Source organism: Clarias gariepinus, chromosome 6 (genome assembly GCF_024256425.1).
Source record: "Clarias gariepinus isolate MV-2021 ecotype Netherlands chromosome 6, CGAR_prim_01v2, whole genome shotgun sequence".
Lineage (NCBI taxonomy): Eukaryota > Metazoa > Chordata > Actinopteri > Siluriformes > Clariidae > Clarias > Clarias gariepinus.
The window spans coordinates 4,067,488-4,091,168 of NC_071105.1; the positions used below are offsets into that span (position 1 = coordinate 4,067,488).

At 36.3% G+C, this 23,681-nt stretch overlaps 1 protein-coding gene across 3 annotated transcripts; it reads right to left on the reverse strand.

Annotated features, from left to right (window-relative positions):
* Positions 1 to 731: 731 nt before the first annotated feature.
* LOC128526705 (fatty-acid amide hydrolase 1-like) lies at positions 732 to 20,870 on the reverse strand. 3 transcript variants are annotated; one of them, XM_053498840.1, is made up of 16 exons: positions 20,835 to 20,870; positions 13,708 to 13,926; positions 13,227 to 13,340; positions 11,788 to 11,928; positions 10,752 to 10,885; positions 7,876 to 8,082; positions 7,633 to 7,673; positions 7,387 to 7,511; positions 7,181 to 7,306; positions 6,306 to 6,403; positions 6,118 to 6,217; positions 5,516 to 5,559; positions 3,655 to 3,694; positions 3,460 to 3,568; positions 3,215 to 3,360; positions 732 to 1,637 (listed from the first exon to the last, which is right to left on the reverse strand). In XM_053498840.1, the coding sequence occupies exons 2-16, from the start codon at positions 13,882 to 13,884 to the stop codon at positions 1,497 to 1,499; spliced, it is 1,743 nt and encodes a 580-aa protein (XP_053354815.1). In that variant the 5' UTR covers positions 13,885 to 13,926; positions 20,835 to 20,870; the 3' UTR covers positions 732 to 1,496. The 3 variants fall into 3 exon arrangements, with proteins under 3 accessions (XP_053354815.1, XP_053354814.1, XP_053354813.1); XM_053498839.1 differs by lacking the exon at positions 20,835 to 20,870 and adding an exon at positions 18,791 to 18,832; XM_053498838.1 differs by lacking the exon at positions 20,835 to 20,870 and having other exon boundaries at positions 13,708 to 14,478.
* Positions 20,871 to 23,681: the final 2,811 nt, after the last annotated feature.

Genomic DNA, 23,681 nt, shown 5'->3' on the forward strand with positions numbered 1-23,681 from the left:
GCCGGGCTAGGTGTCATTCCATTTAATGAAAGGATGCTATTGAGTTTTTTAATGTCACATTTTCACACAACATTACACATCGTAAGCGCAAACTACAACAATGATACTTTGGAATACAGAAACAATGCATACATTGTGCTAACTGGGTCAAAACGCATCCAGTTATTCTGGTACCATTATATTTATGTATATTTTGTAGGTTTGCTCGCCATTTCTGGAATCAGAAAAAAAAAAAAAAAACAATACCCTTATACATAAGCTCAACTAATAAGCTATATACATTTGCTATATTGAGAACTATTTGCCATCCTGAGACCTAAAAGGTCCACTTCTGTCAAACTAAAAACCAAAAGCTCTCCTTTTGCCATTCTGAAGCCAACGAGCTCCACTCCTGCCATCCTCAGACTCAACAAACTCTCAACTTAGCAAGCTCTACCCCAACCCTCTCTTGACCCAACCAGCTCCGCGCAAACCATCCGTAAACCAAGCAACCTCTGCTCCTGCCATCATGAGAACTATAATCTCTACTCCTGCCATCCTGAAACCCAACAAGATCCACTACAACTTTCCCTAAAGCCAACAAGCTCCACTGCTACCATCCATAGAGCTACAATCTCTGGGAGTTGGACAGATATGGAAGTGAAATTAAGAGGGTTAAATTAAGAGTGAAATTATTTGTAGAAACAGTTTACTTACAAAACTTAGAGTAAAGCACCAAAGAAAGGACATACTGTAGGTGCATTAGGACTTTATTATACACTAAAAATAGATTTTCTTATAACGTATGATGATAAGGAACTTAACACTGCAGATGAGGTGTCACATGCACACATAGGTAGGGTTAATGTAGTCAGCAGACACATTTGTGTGACCAGGTCAGCAATTATCCCCACCTGTATCATTTGAAGTGACAAATACGCTTGTCTAAACATTTGGAGGGAAATCAGTACTACCTAACTCCTCAAGTGTCATCATGTTTGTTTAGGTCATGCAAAACTTTGTGAAAAGTAAATCTCTGGTGTGCCCCCTACTGGAAACCTCTGATAACACATGTAGTCAAAGACTGTATGTGAACAAACACACTCATGATGTTGTCAGGTGACTATGCAAATGCATGGTTTAACAATAAGCATTTTTGAGCAATAAATCCACCCTAAATGCTTCATATACTTTTATGATTTGTTTCTTTTGATTTTGGACCAAATCATCACAATGTCTCTGCAATGTGGATTGATCAGCCAGCACACACACAGACTGGTATATTAAATCTTAGGAGCTCAATTTTTGCAGTACATTAATGCAGAAAAATGTAAATAAAATTTAACAATAGAAATGAATGCCTTTTATCAATTTCATATTGATCATTTTCTAAATCCCTAGCACACAACTATTTTTACACCTTGGCCAAAGCCCATACCTGAGTCTGAATCTTAAAGATATTGATACCATACTGCCGTCTGGACAAAACTAAACTGGTAGCCATGCAGCCAATGAGTTTATTGGAGTATGTTGACGTGTTTGTTTCTCTTGGCTGTGAGCTTTTCCACTTCTTTCATGAAGCGTAAACACATCTCTTCCTGCCAAGGCAAAGCCACACACTGCACTGCTATAGGCAGACCCACACCACCTCGTACTGCCTGTAACACACACACACACACACAAATCACAAACATGAACACTACAGTTACTGTTTAATACCATGAATATGGTCGATGCTTTGGAAGCTGGTCAGTTTGAGCGCCGCTGCTTCACTATTTAGATACTGATAGTATAGACAGGGATGTGGGGTGAATTCCCACTGCACTGCTATCATCAGGTAGTCAAATTGCCTGCATTGTGGGTAATATAGGAGACCATTAACCAAATGGAAAATGGTCTGAAAAATGTACGTCATATAACAATATGTATAACAATTCTTGAACATGTTAATTATATAAAGTACGTTAATTTCAGTGGCTTGTTTACAGTCTAGAGGTTATAGTCTGTAAACATTTTACATACAAATAAGCTGACTAAAACACTCCCTTTGACACTTTTTATTTTGAGGGAAATCTGAAATCACCAATCAAAGTGTATACCGCATGTCTCTGGACTTTAGAAGGAAACCCACTACCTTATAAACTTTTCATATAACCTCATTTATCTGTATGTATCTGCTAAAATATTAGAAATGCTAGAAATCCTAGAAATGTCTGATTAAAAATGTTACTGGCTTACTAGGATAATACCTAATACTATTTTAATTAATAGTATTAGGTATTATCACTGTTAAAGTACACAACTTTAGAGTGCATTTAAAGCATCTCTTTGACAATATCAATGTAAAATCATTCAATAAATTATTGTTTAAAATGTCCCTTAATTTACTGTCAGAATATTATAATCTTCATATTGAATATTTTTTTTTAATTTGCTTGTCCCTTTCAGAAAGGACAAATTATTAGGTTTGAAATTACTGGAACTGGGTGTTAAGAAACCTTAGTGCTGAACCAGCAACTTTGTTCATCTGACAAACTGAATGTGTCTATGGAGTTTTTCTTCTCGGATAGCATCGTCATATTCCAGGAGTGGAAAAAGAGATTCTTGGAGCATGACGAATAATTTTTACCTATGAATTTGCCCACCACAGTTTGTGCTGTAATCAAAGCTAAAAGTGACTTAATGAAATCTTAAAGTGTGTGACTTTTTTTTTCTTGCCCAGCCTAAGAAAAAACTCATGGCCTGTTTTGTATAATTTATTATTTTTTTGTGAGTTTTTGTCACACAAAGTAACATTACACAATGACTCAGTTAAGTCCACAACATCACAAGAGCCGTGCAACAATGTAAAAAACCAATCATGCTTTTATTAACAAACTAATGAATATTAATGAGTATTAATAACTGGGGTATGAATAACAATAAATAATGGATGGAAAATGGGAAACAAAAGAGAACTCGAACTGTTTAGCTAATAAAGTATAGTGTATACTTACTCAAAATAAGAAACAGAACCTGGAAACTATGATTTTATAGTTGAGCTGTCTATAAAAAGATCTGTTTCTTATTATTATTTTTTATAATGTTTTCAGAATTCCAAACAAGTTGCTTCTGTCAAAAATATGACTAGAATTTATCTGTGAGATTATATGAAATAATTAGCTTTGTTTTGAGGTGACATGGCTCAGTTTAGAACATGTTCAAGGTTCAAATAATCTCCATGTGTCATGTTTACCTTGACAAAGGTCTTATCCCAGATGTCTCCAAAGTTCCCTCTGTAGTCTTTCAGCTGATCTTCATCCTCGGCCGTGACCTCAGTCACAGGAACGACTCCAACAGGGAAGTTGAGCACGTTGTACAGAGCCGTGTAAGTCAGAACGCCTGAACACAATGACACAAGCATTACACAAGATTAGCTCCACCCACTTTACATACAGACACTGAAGGGTTAAATAAATAAGGCAGAAATCAGTATATTACTGCCTAGTTTTCCAGTGTAGTTAAAGTTGTAGGCTGGTCCCATTATGGGGCAGAGCAGAACATCCAGCTCCAGCTTCCTCCACTCAGTTAACGTCTCATGGATATAATCCTACATATGTTCAACAAGCGCTGTTATTTTAACGACTAAGCGAAGTGTGAACATGATGATAAATAAAGTCAAGCACACATACGTACCTCGACCTCTTTGTGCTGTTTCCACAAATCTGCAGGAGAACTAGAAAGCAGAAAGAAAGTTTGATGAGCTATAGTACTGTATGTTATCCTCAGATACAGTGGGGCAAACAAGTATTTAGTCAGGCACCAATTGTTCAAGTTCTCCCACTTAAAAAGATAAGAGAGGCCTGTAATTTTCATAGGTATACCTCAACTATAAGAGACAAAATAAGAAAAAAGAATCCAGAAAATCACATTGTAGGATTTTTAAAGAATTTATTTGCCAATTATGGTGGAAAATAAGTATTTGGTCAATAACAAATTTTATCTCAATACTTATTATATACCCCATGTTGGCAATGACGGAGGTCAAACGTTTTCTGTAAGTCTTCACAAGGTTTTCACACATTGTTGCTGGTATTTTGGCCTGTTCCTCCATGCAGATCTCCTCTAGAGCAGTGATGTTTTGGGGCTGTCGCTGGGCAACAAGAACTTCCAACTCCCTCCAAAGATTTTCTATGCGGTTGAGATCTGCAGACTGGCTAGGCCACTCCAGGACCTTGAAATGCTTCTTACAAAGCCACGCCTTCGTTGCCTGGGTGGTGTGTTTGGGATCATTATCATGCTGAAAGACCCAGCCACGTTTCATCTTCAATGCCCTTGCTGATGGAAGGAGGTTTTAACTCAAAATCTCGCGATACAATCTCACGGCCCCATTCATTCTTTCCTTTACATGGATCAGTTGTCCTGGTCCCTTTTCAGAAAAAATAGCCCCAAAGCATGATGTTTCCACCCCCATGCTTCACAGTAGGTATGGTGTTCTCTGGATGCAACTCATCATTCTTTCTCTTCCAAACACGACAAATTGAGTTTTTACCAAAATGTTCTATTTTGGTTTTATCTGACCATATGAGTTTCTCCCAATCCTCTTCTGGAAGCAAACTTCAGATGGTCCTGGACATGTACTGGCTTAAGCACTACAGGATTTAAGTCCCTGGCGGCGCAGTGTGTTACTGATGGTAGCCTTTGTTACTTTGGTCCCAGCTCTCTGCAGGTCATTCACTAGGTCCCCCTGTGTGGTTCTGGGATTTTTGCTCCCAGTTATTGTGATTATTTTGACTCCACAGGAGAAGATCTTGCATGGAGCCCCAGATTGATTATCAGTGGTCTTGTATGTCTTCCATTTGCTAATAATTGCTCCCACAGTTGATTTCTTCACACCAAGCTGCCTACCTATTGCAGATTCAGTCTTCACAGCCTGGTGCAAGTCTACAATATAGTTTCTGGTGTCCTTTGACAGCTCTTTGGTCTCGGCCATAGAGGAGTTTGGAGTGTGACTGTTTGAGGTTGTGGACAGGTGTCTTTTATACTGAGTTTCGCATATTATATTATATTCGTATATATAATATTTCGTACTGTGTATGACTGTGTTTGTGACAAATAAAATTTGAATTTGATAAAGATGCCATTAATACAGGAAATGAGTGGAGGACAGAGGAGCCTCTTAAAGAAGAAGTTACAGGTCTGTGAGAGCCAGAAATCTTGCTTGTTTGTAGAGGACCAAATACTTATTTTACAGAAGAATTTACCAATTAATTCATTTTTTAAAAATCCTACAAAATGATTTTCTGGATTTTTTTTTCTTATTTTGTCTCTCTGATAGTTGAGGTATACCTATGATGAAAATTACAGGCCTCTCTCCTCTTTTTAAGTGGGAGAACTTGCACAATTGGTGGCTGACTAAATACTTTTTTGCTTCACTGTACCATGTACTGTGCAAAACTAAACAAGGAAGCACTCACTAAAAATGACTTTACATTTTAATAAATCATGTGGCTAAATTCTATTTATTATTTTTATTTTTTTGGCTTTACACTCTTACCTGACACCACAGGTGCCGTGTATAACTGTAGCCATACGTGGATACTGAGGAAAAAAAAAACCAAAATTATCTACTTTTACCACAAATGGCATTCAAAGATCACTCTAATGAATTAAAATCTTTATTGCAGTAATTTTAAATTTCTTGCATTTAATTAATTTATTTAATTCCCTTATATGCATTAATGACTGTCAGTAATACAGACATGCAAAATCTCATGATAAATAGTATAATTATATAAAGAAAATGAAAAAAAAGTTGGTTTTATTACTGAAATATTAGCTGATATTTTTAGGGTTAACAAACCTTCTAAAAAAAAAAACATTGCCTATAAAATAAAAATATACACTATAAAATATACATTTTTGAAATGTCAGGATCAGTCATGAATTAAGGATCAAAGTTGGTTATATATCAATAACCGCATCCTCAAACTAATTCTATATTAAATGATTAAATTCATATAGTCAAATATCGACTAAGTGAATCAAAATTGTATGATGTTGTGTGGATAAATATCAAAGCTCACTGAACTAATTTTTTAATTATTGTTTTTTTAACAATGATTTAATTTAATCACTGAAGTAACTGTCTAAACTTACAATAGGTCTGAGGAGCAAAGATATCAACCTCTTCATGAATTTGGGAAGACCCCATTGCCAGAACTGATACTGCAGACACGGATCAACAGGGCCTTTCTTACTGAAAACACAAAGCATTGTTGAAGTTAACAAATGTCACGTTTCTGCACGCTAATGAAAATGAATGATAAAATTGAGATTTGACTTACAAGTGCTTAAAAAGGGTGACGGCTCCATCTGCAAGGTGTCCCCCCACAACAAAATCATGGAAGGCGGTGGATATGCGAGGAGGCTTATACGGAATTAGCTACAGAGTAAAGAAGGGAATTTTCCTCTCATACACACATACATACACATACTAACCTGTAATAAAATCACTGTAATGCACATGTGTGTGTTTTATTGTCTTTATCAAACAGGGACAAAAAAACAGTTAGAACGTGACAATATTAAATAAATAAATGTTCCATTAAATAATTCAAATGCAATTACTTATTTAAAATTAAAAAGGACAATTATTTAAAAGTGGTGTATTTATTTACTATTTAAATGTTTTTTTTTTAAGTTAAATTATTTCATGCTTTATTTATTGAATGAATTACTTTTTTATTTAATTGTTTTTTTTTCATGATTTGTTCGTTGTCTCAAGCCATCATCTGGATGATGAAATCATCTTGAAAAAAATTTAATCATGAAATAAATGAAAACATGAAATAAACAATTAAATGAATGAACATTTAAATAGCAATTAAATAGGCTAAATAACTTTTACTAATTTAAATTTCTATTTGAATGTTATAATTTTATGATAATAAAGCACTTATCCTGTACAGGGTTAAAGGGACCAGACTGAACCCTATGCCAGAAGACTTGGGACATGAGTCTGGGTACACACTGGACAATGCATTACAAGGCGCGCATACACACACACTAAGAGCAGCTTGGGAACACCAACTATCCTAATCTGCCGGTGGGAAGAAACCACACATGAATGGATTTGTGTATGCAGAGCAATGTTGCATTTGACATCTGCATCTTCTTACAGTTAGCTCTAAGGATCTACATGAGGCTCGAGCACTGATACCGTGTGTCCTGCTTTTTCGAGTAGTGCTTTGGTCTCCCATAGAGCTCTGCTCATGCTTGGAGATGGCTGAGAGTATCCATCGTTCTCATAGTAACCGATCCTCAGGGGCTCCGAGCTCTCGTACACCTGTTCAGAACGAAGTATGATTAAGAACCAAAAGAGTTGCCATACAACACTGCTGCACTGAAATGGCCTGTTATTGGTACCTGCTGGTTGAACGGTATTGGAGGAACTGTAGGGTCAAGAGTGAACATATCTGTGCAGAGTAAAGCTCTCATACACAGAGCCAGACTCTCTACATCACGGGCCATGGGACCAACCCCCGACAGGACTGGACACAAACACAATTATCATAAAGTTTAGTTTTATGATAGTTTTCTAAGCTACAACTTTTCAACCCTATAGGATTTCGTATAGTATACTCTATAGTACTTAGTAGAGCTGTGCTTTACCTGTTTTTACACCTTTCACACATGAAGAAAGTCCACGCATACTGCATGAACAGAAAAAGTTTTAAAAAGCAGTTTAAGCTCAGAAATCAAACAAGGATTGTAGTTTCCTTCTAGGTTAAATGCTGAGGTCAATGTGTCCATCATAATAACACTTTCAGATATTATAATGTTCAGTATGAGCAATTACAGTATCACCACAAAGCCAATTATTATTCCTGTTCTCACACATGAAATACAAAACACCTTATCCTGTTGTTTGTAGGTTTTAGGCCACAGATGCCGCAGAAGGCCGCTGGGATGCGGATGCTGCCTCCGATATCGGTTCCCAGACCCAGAATTGATCCTCCTCCACTGATCAGAGCGCACTCGCCTCCTGAAGAGCCACCACATGTCTTCTCGAGGTTGAATGGATTCACTGTTCTTCCGTATATGGGGTTACTACATTCATAGCTACAGTAAATAAAAATAAACAGTAGTATTTCAATAAAGCATCAAAATAGGTTTTGCTTTATTCACAACCCTAAACAGTGATTGTGGTGTATGCATAATTTCTAACAGTAATGTTGTAAAACATCATATCCAAATATTACAAGATAATTTTTTTTTTCAGTTCCAACTGTGCCAACGTTGCTCTTTGTGTCAAAGATTTTTATTCTCATCTCGCAAAAGGCCTGACAAATATTTGACATCCTAATGATGTGTGACATGTTACATGCTTAGCTGTCCTAAGTTCATAATTTTTGGTTGCTCATATTATAGTGAAGCCCTTATTTCAACATTAAAATTCTTATAAGCATCCCATTTTTATTACCTGCAAAAGAGACCCCAATTTCTACCCCAAATAATCAAAAGTAGCCATCCAAAAGTAGCGATAAAGGTGAACCCGTCCAATCTGGCAACATGACTCCAAACTGAGATTTTACAGACTGTCATGAATGGTTGCCCCTCTCTACATCCCATGTCCTACGTCGTAATTGTGCATGCCTATCATAACTGACTTACTAAACATAATTGTTTTAAATGCAATTTATTAAACAATTTAAGGCCAATTTCAAGGCCAATCCATGTTCCTTCAGGTGGATTTTAAGCACAGTGAATGAGATTGGCAGGATAAAGTATTATCAGGATAGATAATAAGTGAGTGAGTGAGATCAAAGATTAGAAAACAGTGGTGGGTTTTACAATACTTCTTTTTTTTTTGGTATCCAGTCAAAGCTAATCACAAAAGCATTGGCCAAAGTATTTTACAAGTCAAAAGTCATATCATAGCTAATGATTAACCTTTTCTTAGCCTGAAACAGGTGCGGCTTTTAAAGGGGTCATACAGCACTACATGCACTATTTTAAGCTGTTTGGACTGAACCGTGTGTTAGGAGAGTGCGTACACAACCACTCTACGATGATAAAGAGCCGCCCAATGGTTTTCTTTTAGTTTATTACAGTAACATCCCCCTTCTGAAATCAGGCCAATCACAAAAGCCTGTCGATGTGACGCCAAACCGACAGAGGCCGCTCCTACACAAGTTGATTGACACTGGTGTTTTAGCAAGGACCCGCCCCGAGTGAGAAGAAGCTGTCGGCCATTGTTTTTCGCCGCTGGAGCAAAATGTTGCCTAAGCGAGTGTTGTGTACAGTTGTTGGGTGTAATAACGAACACAGCAGTCGTCATTCACTACCTAGGGTTAGTGACCTAGGGTACCTACCTAGGGTTAGGTATCTGAGCCACTGAGGAAGCAGTGGCTGAATTTAGTTTTTAAAGCTAACGTCCCCGCTGATTTACCTAAATGCGTTCATCTTTGCGATAATCATTTTTTACCAGACTGCTTTATAAACGCGGGTCAATATAAAGCAGGTTTTACTAGGAAGCTGCTCCTAAAAATGGATCTGTACTAACGCTTCGTGTTCCTGCTTCATCTTCACCAGGCTCGGTAAGTGTAATTTATTTTACTATGACTCTTTGCAGATCGCCTTTTCTAATAATCACGATGAATGCGGAGTGTAAGTTAACTTATACTCTCATAGAACATGGTTATGGCTTCTTCTCTATGTACATCCGTCTCTATATAATCCCTAATCGCCCGTTTATAATAAACAATGCATTAAGGTGACTGTCTAGTTGCAAACTGTGTACGTAGTCGGAAAACTATATTATGCTTACCTTTGTAACGTTAGATGGTTTATAACGATGTCTGTCGAAGATTAAGAAGTCATGAAAACACATCGCGTCCGTATCTCTCTCGGTAAGCTTCTCCGCTTTTTGTTGTTGTTGCTCGCGCCAGCGCAACAGCCTATTAATTCATGCCCATGCAGTGATGAGAGACAAATCAAGTCGATGCATGTCCATTCTTTTAATTTTTGCGTTGTCAGGCGATATTACAAACTTCCAAGTAGGTTCCGTACTTAAATCAAACCGAAACAACTGAAGAAAACAAGCTTAGGCTCTATATTACAGCGTTTTCCAGTTTGGACTGCATTACCCACAAAGCATTGCCCGCACTGGACTACACTTCCGTGGCTATACCCCACGTGTCACGCCCCACAGAACTGGGGGGGGGGGGCGGGCTCAGCAGAGGTCATGAGCATTTAAATTAGCATGTACTGAAACAGGTTGCTGAGAACAGAGCTAGTTTTTACCAGGTAAAAGTAGTGTTTTTTTTACACAATCCTTTTGAATTTTTAATTAACGTATAATACAAACTTTTTATTAGGACCCTAAAGATCATATTAACATTTAATGAAAAATATAATGTGTAGGACCTTTAACCTGATATCACTGCCATATATTTATAAAGTTATAAAGGCATTTATATTTTTTCTCTTCTTGAGCTTTTTAAGTTTCTAGGGGTGGCCACGTTGGATTGTATTCGAATCGCAAGTTATTGGCACAGGTATTTTTATGCTGGGTGTCCTGCCTGATGCAAAGCACTGGTTTCTCCAGGTTTGGGACTGGCACTGAGGGGTCTCAACTGCTTGTGCCACCACTGCCCCATTTTAGGGGCACATCTACATAAAGTGTTAAAACATTGATTGATTGATTGATTGATTGATTTTGAACTTTACTAATAAAAAGGTTACACGTTCTGACTGTGTAACGATGTGCTGTATGGACTGTTTCTTACTTGAGGAGACCCTGCGGGATGTTGGTTTTGACGAAGGGGATTGCACCTTGCTTCTTTAGTATAGAGACCACCACACTGTCCTCAACAGCAGGATCATCCAACTTAGTCAACACACCACAGGTAGAGTCATGGCCCTAATCACACACACACACACACACACACACACACACACACACACACACACACAAAAAAAAAAAAACACAGACACACACACACATTGAGTAAGCCACATGTCAATCACTTTGGGGATTAATACTCATAATGCTGTAGTGTGTCCTGATCTGACACTGCATCAGCATTGGTTAAAATTTAACATCAGCATTATATATTGGGCTGGAGGACACTCCAGATAGGGGGGGGGTTTGTTTATGTAACAGTATGTATGTAAAGGGTGACTCGGCTGAAAAGTTAAGCAGGAACGAATACACTTAACTTTAACAGTGGGTCTAAACAGTAAATACAATTGCTGTTCAAGAAAAAACTAGTATTTTTGATGAAATTTCTGGTGAATGAAGGCATAAAAGCAATTGACATTTGGGAAAACTTGCACAGTATGGTGATGAGACCGTACTGTCTACGTCTTTGCACCAAGTGCACCCAATCATTCACCAACACCACTTACACATTACAGGAACTTGGCCTGCCGTTATTGTCACATGGCTCATACAGTCCTGACCTCACTCCCAGCCAGTTCCATTAAAGGAGTTCCTGGGAGAACAATGTGTTAGATGTGAAACAGGCAGTCTGAACATGGAGTTCCTGTTTTGGAATGAATGCCCCTAATTGTTGTGCATCATGCCTCAGCAGACTCATTGTGTTATTCCCCCATAAGGTTCACCAGTTGATCTATTATTCTACCCAATATAATTAGAAATTAGTCTGTGTCATATCTCCAATAAATTATCTTAAAGGAGAACTGGGTCTGGGCTCTTATGGGTTTAGGTTACCATTTTTTCCATTTTCCATTGTAATTAATTACAAAACCCAAACTGAACTGAAATCAATGCTAGTTTGAAAGCATTCACCTCATCAGTACCTGATAATCCAGATTGTCCTTAATGCTGATGGGAATGCCATAAAGAAGGCGGTCTTTGTGCGACTCGATATCTTCAAGCTGTTTCAGACCCTCTGTGAGAACAGCAGTGCAACAGTTCAGTTTCTCGTTCACCTCCAAAGCCTGTAGAATACAGGACAATAGCATTCCTTACTGAAGTCTAGAATCTATGAGGGCGAGTTAAAAATTATGCACACTCTGGCTGTAATATTTTTTTAAATACATTTTTAGAACAAATAAATACATCATTTTTTGACATACTGTCCTTGCTTTTTAATATCTGTCATCAGGCTTCTGCATTCCCTCGTTAAAAATGTTTTGGGCTGAGTGATCAGGGAGGATGCAGAAGCAGCTAAGTGGTTCAGGTGTTGGACTACTCATCAGAAGGTCTCAGGTTCAAACCCCACAACCACCAAGTTGCCTCTGTTGTGGCCTTGAGCAAGGGCTCAACAGAGAAATAAATCTAAGTCACTCCGGTTAAGGGTGTCTGCCAAATGGCATGAATGTAAACAACACAAAAACTAAGTTTTTGCAGGGTGTTGATAGTTTGGGCAGAAATGTGCGGACAAGAATCATTTTGCAAAATCACGATGCCCTTAGCAGTCCTCTCTGTTTAATTTAAAGTTTAGGCTTTAGCATCTCACTGTAACGAGCATGGTTGATTGTTGAACCTTTCACCTGATAATGTTGCAATATTTATTTATCTATTTATTTATTTGTATACCATTTTTTTTTTTTACAATTGACATTGTTGCAAAGCAGCTTTAAACTAATTATTTAATTTTGGATGAAATGTAAATTTGTATAAATCAAAATGATAAGATTGTCCCTGGTGAGAAAGCCGAGGCCGACATTGGCAAGGAAAAACTCCATGAGATGGCAATATGAAGAAACCTTGAGAGGAACCAGACTCATAAGGGAACCCATCCTCATTTGGGTGATAACGGATACTGACCGCTGAGAATCCAAGAACACTGGAAGCATCAATTTTCCAGCTGATGGTCGACTTTTGAACTTTTTCTTGATTGATGTGTCTGTTCCATACTCCGCCATTCACTTTCAGACATGATGAATCCATGTCTCATCATCAGTAATTATTCTCTTTAAGAAATTTTCACCTTCCTTGGAATATACGTATATACCATATTTTGTTTGCCGATATTCAAACTGCTTGAACGGAAAGCGCTGATAAAATAGTGCAGATCATTTTTAACTCACGTGTCATATTAATCCTATTTTCTGGCATGTGAAGGATCTCTGAATGCAGTGTCCTGTATTGGTTATGTACCTTATGTTCATTGGTTCATCATTTGAACCGAGAAAGTGGATATGCAACTGCACACAGGTGAGGTCTAGGGGACGTGTAAGTGTGTGAGCACTGTGTGACTGTGTAAATAAGCAGAGGTGAGAACGGACTGAACCTTCTCCATATAGGCGTGGAGAACAGTGTCAGGCTGAAGAGATCCTCCTCTGATCCTCTGCCTCAGCTCAGCCAGTGAGAGAGTCACGATGGAGCTCAAATCAGCAGCAGGGTTCTGCAAACACAAGACTGTTCAACCCCAGATGTTACACAATAAAACAGAGAGATACTGTACCAATTGGGATACAAATATGTCAAGTGATAAGACATGTAGCATGACACCAATAAATGTAGCAATACATTTTATGACTGAAAGTATGTGTATCTCGCCAAACTATTCCCACTAAGTTGTAAGCACACAAATGTCTGTTAGACGTTATATATACACAATGTCTGTTATAACGTATTTTATGGTAACATTAAACATTAATAGTGGGATTGGAATGAAATTTTTGTGTAAATGATGATGTGTTAGTGTTATTCTGTACAGAGCTCAGGAGTGTAAATGATAACGAACAGGTGAAACCAATGTGTGTACATACCTGAGTTTTAAAGCTCCTAATAACTGTATCCGCCTGTTTGATCTCCTTCTCTCTCTTCTCTCTGGCTCTCTGTAGTTTCCTCTTCACCTTTTGTTGTTCCTTCCATTTTAGCAGGAAAACACTCACACCGGCAGCACAGAGCAATGCCACTGCTATACTCCTCCACTCACCATCCATGTCTAAAGTCAGCTGCTATTATCTGTTCCTCATAAACTCATACTGTACACACACACACACACACACACACACAGGCGCAACCTCCCTGTGACCTATAATGAGTTGTTCTTATGCTGTTCCCTCTGCTGTTGCATGAGCCAGTGAGTCAGGTTGCCAGGTATCCAAAAGACTCATCTCTGTTAGGTAAAATCTAACAAAACACTTTGCATAAACAGTCTGAAACATTACTGTTTATATATTGTATGCAGTTATTCCTGCAGGGTCATGGAAATACGTTTTTCCTTTCTTTTTTTATATTCGTTACCTTTTTTGTGTGCATGTGTCTGTTAATTATTTGTATTAATTTACATTTTATGAAATTAGACCTCATTTATCAAACTGGACATGAACTCCTTTCTTCAGAAATACATTTCAAATTATACGTTTGATAATAAGTGACATATTTGTGGAGACAAATAAGACAGTCATTGAGAAAATTTTGCTTGAGGATTTTTTTTTTCATTGTTAATTGTTAAAATGTTTAAAAAACAACAACAAGGAGTTTACCTCTGTAAAATGTCTTAAACATTAAAACTGAAGTGATACGGATTTGTCCCAACAGCACAATACAGGGCAATGACCAATTGGAATAAAAAAATAAAAGCAAAATAAAAAACTGCTCATATGGAAGTCCTGCACAGTGAAGGCTTCAGACATCAAACTAACTATGCATTTGGGATTTTAAATATCAATGTCCGGTAGACCCTGTTATCATTACAAATTACAAAGTGCAAAATTTATCGATATCAGAATATGAGAACGATGTTGCGACAATGTCAAACTCACCAAACGATTATATTATTTTTGGTCATAACAACTGAAAACAACCATAAAAACATATAGTTATGTATCTGTGCTCTCTCGGAGGGGCGGGATAGGAGGCATTTAATGTTCTCACATCAATAACGGCTCTGCAATTGTGGGCGTTTGTGAGTGTGTTACGCCACTCCCAATGGTGTGTGAGCAAGCAATTAAAAAAGTCAAGCAGACCACACATGCATCCATGCGACGAGATCAATAATGAAAACCATGTGATCATAGAAGTTCTTAGTGTTAGGCAAATACAACCTTAGACAAACAACATATTTACATTTTACCATGCTATTATCTATTTAACAAAAATGAAGCTGGAGAGTACCACCTTACACCTTCTTTAGGATTTAAGAGAAACACAAAGAGCTTCAGGTTTATATATATATATATATATATATATATATATATATACACACACACTCACCTAAACAATTATTAGGAACACCTGTTCAATTTCTCATTAATGCAGTTATCTAATTAACCAATCACATGGCAGTTTCTTCAATGCATTTAGGGGTGTGGTCCTGATCAATACAATCTCCTGAACTCCAAACTGAATGTCAGAATGGGAAAGAAAGGTGATTTAAGCAATTTTGAGCGTGACATGGTTGTTGGTGCCAGACTGGCCGGTCTGAGTATTTCACAATCTGCTCAGTTACTGGGATTTTCACGCACAGCCATTTCTAAGGTTTACAAAGAATGGTGTGAAAAGGGAAAAACATCCAGTATGCGGCAATCCTGTGGGCGAAAATGCCTTGTTGATGCTAGAGGTCAGAGGAGAATGGGCCGACTGATTTAAGCTGATAGAAGAGCAACTTTGACTGAAATAACTACTCGTTACAACCGAGGTATGCAGCAAAGCATTTGTGAAGCCACAACACACACAACCTTGAGGCGGATGGACTACAACAGCAGAAGACCCCACCGGGTACCACTCATCTCCACTACAAATAGGAAAAAGAGGCTACAATTTGCACGAGCTCACCAAAATCGGAAAGTTGAAGACTGGAAAAATGTTGCCTAGTCTAATGAGTATCATCACCATGTACCCATCCTCTGATGGCTACTTCCAGCAGGATAATGCACCATGTCACAAAGCTCGAATCATTTCAAATTGGTTTCTTGAATATGACAATGAGTTCACTGTACTAAAATGGCCCCCACAGTCACCAGATCTCAACCCAATAGCATCTTTGGGATGTTTCAGTCAGTTTCAGTTTATTTCAGTTCAACACTGAAAAAGATGTAGGCTAAAGCAATGCTTATTATGCCTACCCTTTATACATCAACAAATGATGAGCGACACTTTACAGTAAATTACACAAAATATTGTCTCAACAAATATTGTCACTTATGCACATAAACAAAACATGTAAAAATTAATTATTCTTTCACTTAAGAAAAGAAGAGAAATTAGGAAGAGAAAAGAATCATATCTATTTCATTTCATATATTCACTAAACACCTTATCTTTAAACATTTTTTTAAATCTATGAAGTGAATAACATAATTTTAATTCCTTATCACATTTATTCCATAAATTAACCCCTTTAACAGAAATACATTTATTCTTTAAATTTGATCTGGCCCTTATTTTACTAAACATAAACATTCCTTTTAGGCAGTACTGGCTGACTTTTATTTTGAACAGCCTCTGAACACAGCTGGGAAGTAAATTATTATAAGCTTTATACATTATTTGTGCAGTATACAAATCAACTAGATCCACGAATTTTAAAACTTTAGATTTTATAAACAATTTATTTGTATGTTCACAATAATCGACCTTATTAACAATCCTTATTGCTTTTTTTTGGAACACAGATATTGAGTGTAAATAACTTTTGTAAGTATGCCCCCATACCGCCACACAGTAAGTGATGTATGGAAATATGAGTGTACAATACAATATACGTAATGTTTTATTATCCAATAAATGCTTTAATCTGTTAAGAATTCCAACTGATTTAGAGATTTTTATCTTAATGAAATTAATATGTGGTTTCCAAGTCAGTTTGTTATCAATTATTACTCCAAAAATTTTTATTTCGAACACTCTTTTTATTTTCTCATTATTAATTCTTATTTTCACATCATGATTTATTTTTTGATTACTTAAAATTATAAACTTTGTTTTAGTCAAATTCAAGGAAAGTTTACTATTATCTAACCAACTTTTAAGCCTCAACAATTCACTTTCCACTGTGTTCAAAAGCTGTTTCAAATTTTTCCCTGATAAATATAAAGTGGTGTCATCAGCAAATAATAAAATTTTTAATACATTGGACACTTTACCAATATCATTAACATACAACACAAATAATTTAGGGCCCAAAACTGAGCCTTGTGAAACGCCGCATGTAACTTTCAATAAGTCAGATTTATCATTGTTAATTTGTACATACTGATGTCTGCTTTCCAAGTAACTTTTTATCCAATCTAACGCTTTTCCTCTTATTCCATATTTTAACAATTTCTTCACTAATAAATCATAATCAATTGTATCAAATGCTTTCTTTAAATCTAAAAAATACTCCCACTGTATATTCTTTATTTTCTACTGCAGTTGAAATATCTTCAACCATTTTCATTACTGCCATTGAAGTCGACCTCTTTATCCTAAATCCGAATTGATATTCACTCAATAAATTATGTTTTTCTACAAATTTGTCGAGCCTCTGAACAAATACTTTCTCTAAAATTTTTGAAAACTGCGGCAGAAGAGCAATTGGTCTATAATTAAAGAAAGAATACTGATCTCCTCCTTTAAAAATCGGGATAACATGTGGTGGAACGGGAGCTTTGTGCCCTGGATGTGCATCCCACCAATCTCTATCAACTGCAAGTTGCTATCCTATCAATATGGGCCAACATTTCTATGAATGCTTTCAGCAACTTGTTGAATCAATGCCACGTAGAATTAAGGCAGTTCTGAAGGCGAAAGGGAGTCAAACACCGTATTAGTGTGGTGTTCCTAATAATCCTTTAGGTGAGTGTGTGTGTATCTATCTATCTATCTATATATATATATATAAAATTAGTAATTGTATAATAATAATTTTCATGCGTTTTTAATGTTATGTAATGTACATGTATGTGATTTTTTTTTTTTTGTGGTGATGAATTTTCCTAACAAAAAGATTTTTTATCATTTTTATTTTTTTTACCAATGAATTGTATATTTAATGTCTATTTAAATTAAATTCAAGATTTAGAATAATACTTTGTCAATGTTCAATTAAATTTTGAAGCGTGCAGCTATGGAATAAATTGTAATTAATCACATTTTTAACCAAGCCTCCTTGTTTATAAAATTGTTAAATTAGGCATAAATCTTTTTGGTTGCGCAGATTGTTTCATGAATGTTTTAATAAGTCATAAAATGCTGTATGTTGACAAACTTGTGACTATCTAGTTACAGTATATAATTTTTGAGCGCGTTTGAGACATCAATAAACTATTTATATAAGGGTATAGGGTATATAGGGTATATAGGGTGTCATTGCATTTCTTACGAGTTTGATTTAGTAATTTTGTGTTGTATTTTTGCCTAAACATATTCTTGTTTAATTTTTCATTTTTTAGATAAGTTCCTTTCTTCTAATGCATTGGGTATTGTAATAGTATATCTCAGATTTAAGTTATTCATTTTTAAATGTCATAAAAATCCTTCTGTGTGCATTTTGGAGAAAATACATAAAATACAAAACAACCAAATAACCAAAAGCATTAAGAAGAACTTCCGTTAACTGGTAAATCCATCATAATTAATAATTAATGAATACAGTACGAGTCAACAGTGTGGACACACCTTCTTATTCAATGTTTTTTGCTATACGTTCTAGAACAATACAAGATTTTATAATTTTAAAACTAATTAGGAATTTCAAAACTATGAAATAACATACTGTACATGGAATTAGTTAATTAAGTAACAATAACAACAGCAACAGTCAATTGTTATTTGAAGACATGAAGGCTAGGTTGATAAAAAAAAAAATTAATTAGTAAGTCTCTTTCCACACGATAGCATAGCCAAGAAAACATTTCAAACCTCAGTAGGAATTTCTAATGTGGTGAATTCGCTGAGAAGCTTCTGTTGGTGACAAACACAATTTCAAAGCTATATGTTTGCTACAAAATACTAAGTTATTTCATAAAATTGGAGGGAAACTAAGAAAATTTCATCATCTCACCTTTAAGACAAGTTGCGTTTTTCTTCAAGAGATGAGAAAGAATGTTCATGTAAGCATTTAAAGATCTAATGACAATAAAAGTGCATATGTTAGACACATACTAGTCTTTTGTCAAACACTGTTTCTCTAATGATCAGCTTTTTCCCTAACCATGATTTCCATGACAACTGCAAATGTGAGCATGTATTTAATGAAAGGCTCATCCCCGAGAGGTTATACTCTGACATCCTACATGGAGCAGTAAATGCGAAAATCAACTTTGTTTTGATCTCTGGGATGGCAGTAAAACAATACTTTGATTCTAGTCATGAAAATGAAACTTAAAGATCTAATGCATGGTGCATTTATTGATCTTTTGATTTTAAACGTTCATTTATAAATGATAATGGACCACTACCAAAGCTACAAGGCTGAAGTTAGCTCCTTATTCGCAGCTTCCGATTCGTTTGGCTTCTTATTGCGCAGCGTCTCACTCTGCGGCTGAAGTTAGCTCCTTATTCGCCTTGTTACTAACGGGAGTGTTCACGTTGGCGAAAGCTGCGCAGTTTATCAATAAAACATTATTTTGGTGGCTTAAACCATTCTGGCCAATCGAATATGTACTATACCATACACAGCAGGTACCCAACTATATAGTAAAAGTAAAATTGTCCTGGCCCAGATTGATTTTACACTTTAAAAAGGATGGAAATATTTGACTATTTAATTGTATTATTAAATCCACTTTTGAATTAAAAATTCCTTTTATTTATTTTTTCATTGTTATTTTTAAAATGGTAGTGATTTTAATGTCAATTAAACTTTAAAACAGAATTTTCCAGTGTATCGAGCGCTCTGACTGATTAATGGATATGTATTAATTATTCAGCAATCACTAGGCTATATTTTTTATATTTGCCTATCCCTTACTTGCTATATACACTCGCTAAATTATAAGCATGTTAAGAGAGCAAAATGCACTGATATACCTGGTGACTCTAAAATCAGAAAATATATTAATCTCAATACATATACAGTGATTAACACAGTGATTAGTTTACTGCTGATGTTGACGGCAAAAAAAGAGAATAAAATAGGTTGTTCAGTCTATGGCAGTAAAACATTTGATCCCAGTTCTTTTGTTTAATCACTGAATATGCTGAAGACAGGATAGACAACCACACAGGACTCTTGCAGTATGATGTATATTTTAATGTTACTAATAATTTCTGTAACTGTTCTTTATCTGGTTGCCTTTTAATTAAGTCTAATTATAAACTTTCTTTTATTACCTAATTAGCAGTAAGTAACAAAAATATACATCATACTGCAAGAGTCAGTGTCGGAACAGAGTTTGCAAATTTTAATGTCTTTACACACTTTATCAACCATTTTCACATTTTATCAACAAACTACCTACTACTAATTTTGCTTCTAATTGTACAATTAATATTTTAATTTCTGTTATCTTAGCAGGACAGTTCAGAAGTGGGTTACCATTCAGATCAGCCTCTATTTATGGTAATGTGTATGATGTATATTAATGTGTGTAATATACTGTATGTATAATGTAGTATATATGCTAATTAAATTACTGTGTGTTTGTTTGTCCTGTGTGGTTGTCTATCCTGTCTTCAGCATATTCAGTGATTAAACAAAAGAAATGGGATCAAATGTTTTACTGCCATAGACAGTGTTTAAGGATTTTAAAAATAATGAAAAAAAATAAAACGATTTTTTTTTATTCAAAAGTCGATTTAATAATAGAATTAAATAGTCAAATATTTCCATCCTTTTTAAAGTGTTAAATCAATCTGGGGTTTGTTTCCCGTACACCGAGGTAGCTCTGTGTTTAACCACCGTCGGTACGACGCAACGTTGAAGAAAATAACGAGTCACGACTGTTTCCCAACACCATAGTACCTGTGTCGCAGATCCATCGTTAGAACGATGACATTATGACCTTCTTCTTCTTCGATACAATGGCGGAGTAGTGCCATAGACACATATCGCCCCCTACTGTAAAGTGTGTGTTTTCTCTCTCTTCGGCTCGCATTCAATGCGCTTTCGCAGTGACGTAACGCAGAAGTGGTGTAATAACGTCACAAACGCAACATTTTTCATATTTTAATATTTCATTTGAACTCCTCAAATAAGGAGTTTTTTTTGGTATTGATACATCAGTACAGTTAAAATAGGGAAGGAATAAAATAAAAAGGAATTATGGGTTTTGAAAATGCTGGGATTGTGTTGTGAACACCTGTTACCTATTTTGCTCAAGATCATTTCCTATACAAGTCCCTTTGACAGACAGCCATGGTTTAATGAGAGTTGACGTGAAAAAAAAAAGAGCTTGCAGTTCTTTTGGTGGAGGTGGGAAACAATAAAATCCTGCTTTTCTCCGAATTAAAAAAACCCAGTGACAAATTCTGACAAAAAACTAATTTGGAAAGTCTATCCCTCCTCCAGTTTATCCCTTCATCAGGCCTCCAGTCTGGCCCTCCGACATCAGAAATGGGTCCTGTTCCTGGGCTATTGCTCCCCTTCCCCTCAGTCTGAGGCCTCCTCATGTGCTGAGCAATGTCCTCCTGATATACCAGAACACCAGCCATTAATCTCCCAGCAAATAGAAACAGGGGACCTTGTGGCTGCGGTGAAAGGCTGCTTCAGTCAGAGAGAGAGAGAGAGAGAGAGAGAGAAAACTAACTCCAGGCAATCAGGAAGAAATTGACAGCCCTGAGGAGCAGCAAGAGAGACATCATCAGGAGGTAATGGCCTATAGGAGGGCCAAATTAGAACTTTTACAACAGGCCAGCAAACCCTCTTTAACCATGTTTTTACCTCCTGACAGTAAGTGCAAATGGCATTATTCTTTTATTGCTCAGTATGTAAAGTCAAATCATGTATTTACAGCTTTTTAACTTTTAGAAACTTTTTACAGATGTAATCCACTACATCATCTTTTTATTTTTTTTGGCTACATTGTTGGCCACCATGCCTCCCAAAATCCAACCTCTCGTCCTTGTCGTGGGGGCAGAAACAGACTGGGCCAACATAAACAAAACACACTCTGTTTGAGGGAGTACTAAATAACCTAACTGGGTAAAATAAAAGAAATCAAATTCAAATTTTATTTGTCACATACACAAACATACACAGTACGAAATGTAGTGAAATGCATTTTACGGCTGCCATTGACCCTAGAAGAGAATTAAGTTTACAAATAAGAAATAAATATGAATAAAAGAAATACGATAGAAATTAAATAAAAATTAAATTAAACTAGGAAAAATAGAACTAAAAATAAAAATAGAAATGTGCTAGGAAAAAAAAAAAAAAAAAAGGCTTTCCTCCACTCCCTTACTACTGTAACTGAAAAACAAACAAAATAAAAGGGCACGCTCTCGCTAAGGCCTCCCCTTTTAACTATAACAAAAAGAAAGAAGGAAAAAATGAGTTGCAATACCTCTTAGTACCACTAACAAAGAGAATATATATTAAAGTAGGTTGCACCAACTAGAGAAAATAAACATACAACTTACTCACTGATCAATTATCTGTAATCATTGTTAAACATGCACCACAACAACAATTGTCTGGAGCAGGGGAGAAGTGAGCTTCTCCTCGGAAATGCGTGCACTGATCTTTTGTAGCAGCACCGTCTGTAGCCACCCTCTGATTGGCATCACCTGGGAGCATTTAACTGCCAAGCAAGCAGAGAGAGTGAGAGAGCACACACAGCACAGGAACCAGACAGCCACACCCAAAAACAACACCCCAAATGAATATTAATACGCATACATTTCTAGGGATGTAACACTAAGCCTAATTATGAAGCATGTGTATGGAATGGAATTCGAACTTTTATTTTACAGTGGTAAGCCACCATCAGATACACTAAAACCATAACAGAAATGTCTATGTATATGTAAGATTTCATCAATGAGTCATTTTATCAATGACAATATAAGGCCAAACATGGCACAAAACTCTCTAAGCATGCAGATCATTTTAAAGAATGGCATAACTATGGAAAACAGTATGACAACAGCCTATTTTAAAACAAAAAGGTCATTAATGCATTAATAGGATAATGTTGTACCTAATTAAGATAACAAATCTTGGGTGGATCACTTGCTTAGGTAGTTAATTAAGCCTGATTATTAGCCAATGTGTTTCTATAATCTCTGATTGAGGAATCAACAGCAGGTGTACTAAGAACATAAAAACAGCATGCATATGTCCTTCAAGTCATCATCAATGGCAGCTTTACAAAGAATTCTACAGCTTGAGCATAGAAGACGGCACAGAAGTCAGACAGTTTACATAAATGCCTACATAAGGACAATGTATGGATCTGATGATGCCATCTTGAGAAAATTCTGGCTTCCAAGGAACAAGATCCTTGACTCACTGGAGATTGTAAAACCACACCTTCAGAGGGCCACATGAAGAAACTATGCCCTAAGTCCAGCAGTGCAGTTGTTAGCTACACTGCGTTTTTATGCTGTTGGAAGTTTTATGGAGGTGGTGGGTGAGGGCCTAGGTCTCAGCAAGTCTTCGGTCAGCAAAACTGTGACAGCAGTAACACCTTTTCTGTTACAGCTTATGAAGGACAGCCTGATTTTTCCCAAAACACCAGAAGAAATCCAGCAGGCCAATCAACAGTTTCACAGCATTGCCAGCACACATGACTCTTTTGTTTTGGCCAATTCTGGAACACCTGTTCAATTTCTCATTAATGCAATTATCTAATCAACCAATCACATG

Bases quoted from the DNA above. Each gene is read 5' to 3' on its own strand.
- LOC128526705 (XM_053498840.1), bottom strand. From the start codon at position 13,884: ATGGATGGTGAGTGGAGGAGTATAGCAGTGGCATTGCTCTGTGCTGCC. The intron at 13,341-13,707 runs GTATGTACACAC...TTGTGTTTGCAG, and splicing joins TTAGGAGCTTTAAAACTCAG to AACCCTGCTGCTGATTTGAG. The intron at 3,569-3,654 runs GTACGTATGTGT...GAACATATGTAG, and splicing joins AACAGCACAAAGAGGTCGAG to GATTATATCCATGAGACGTT.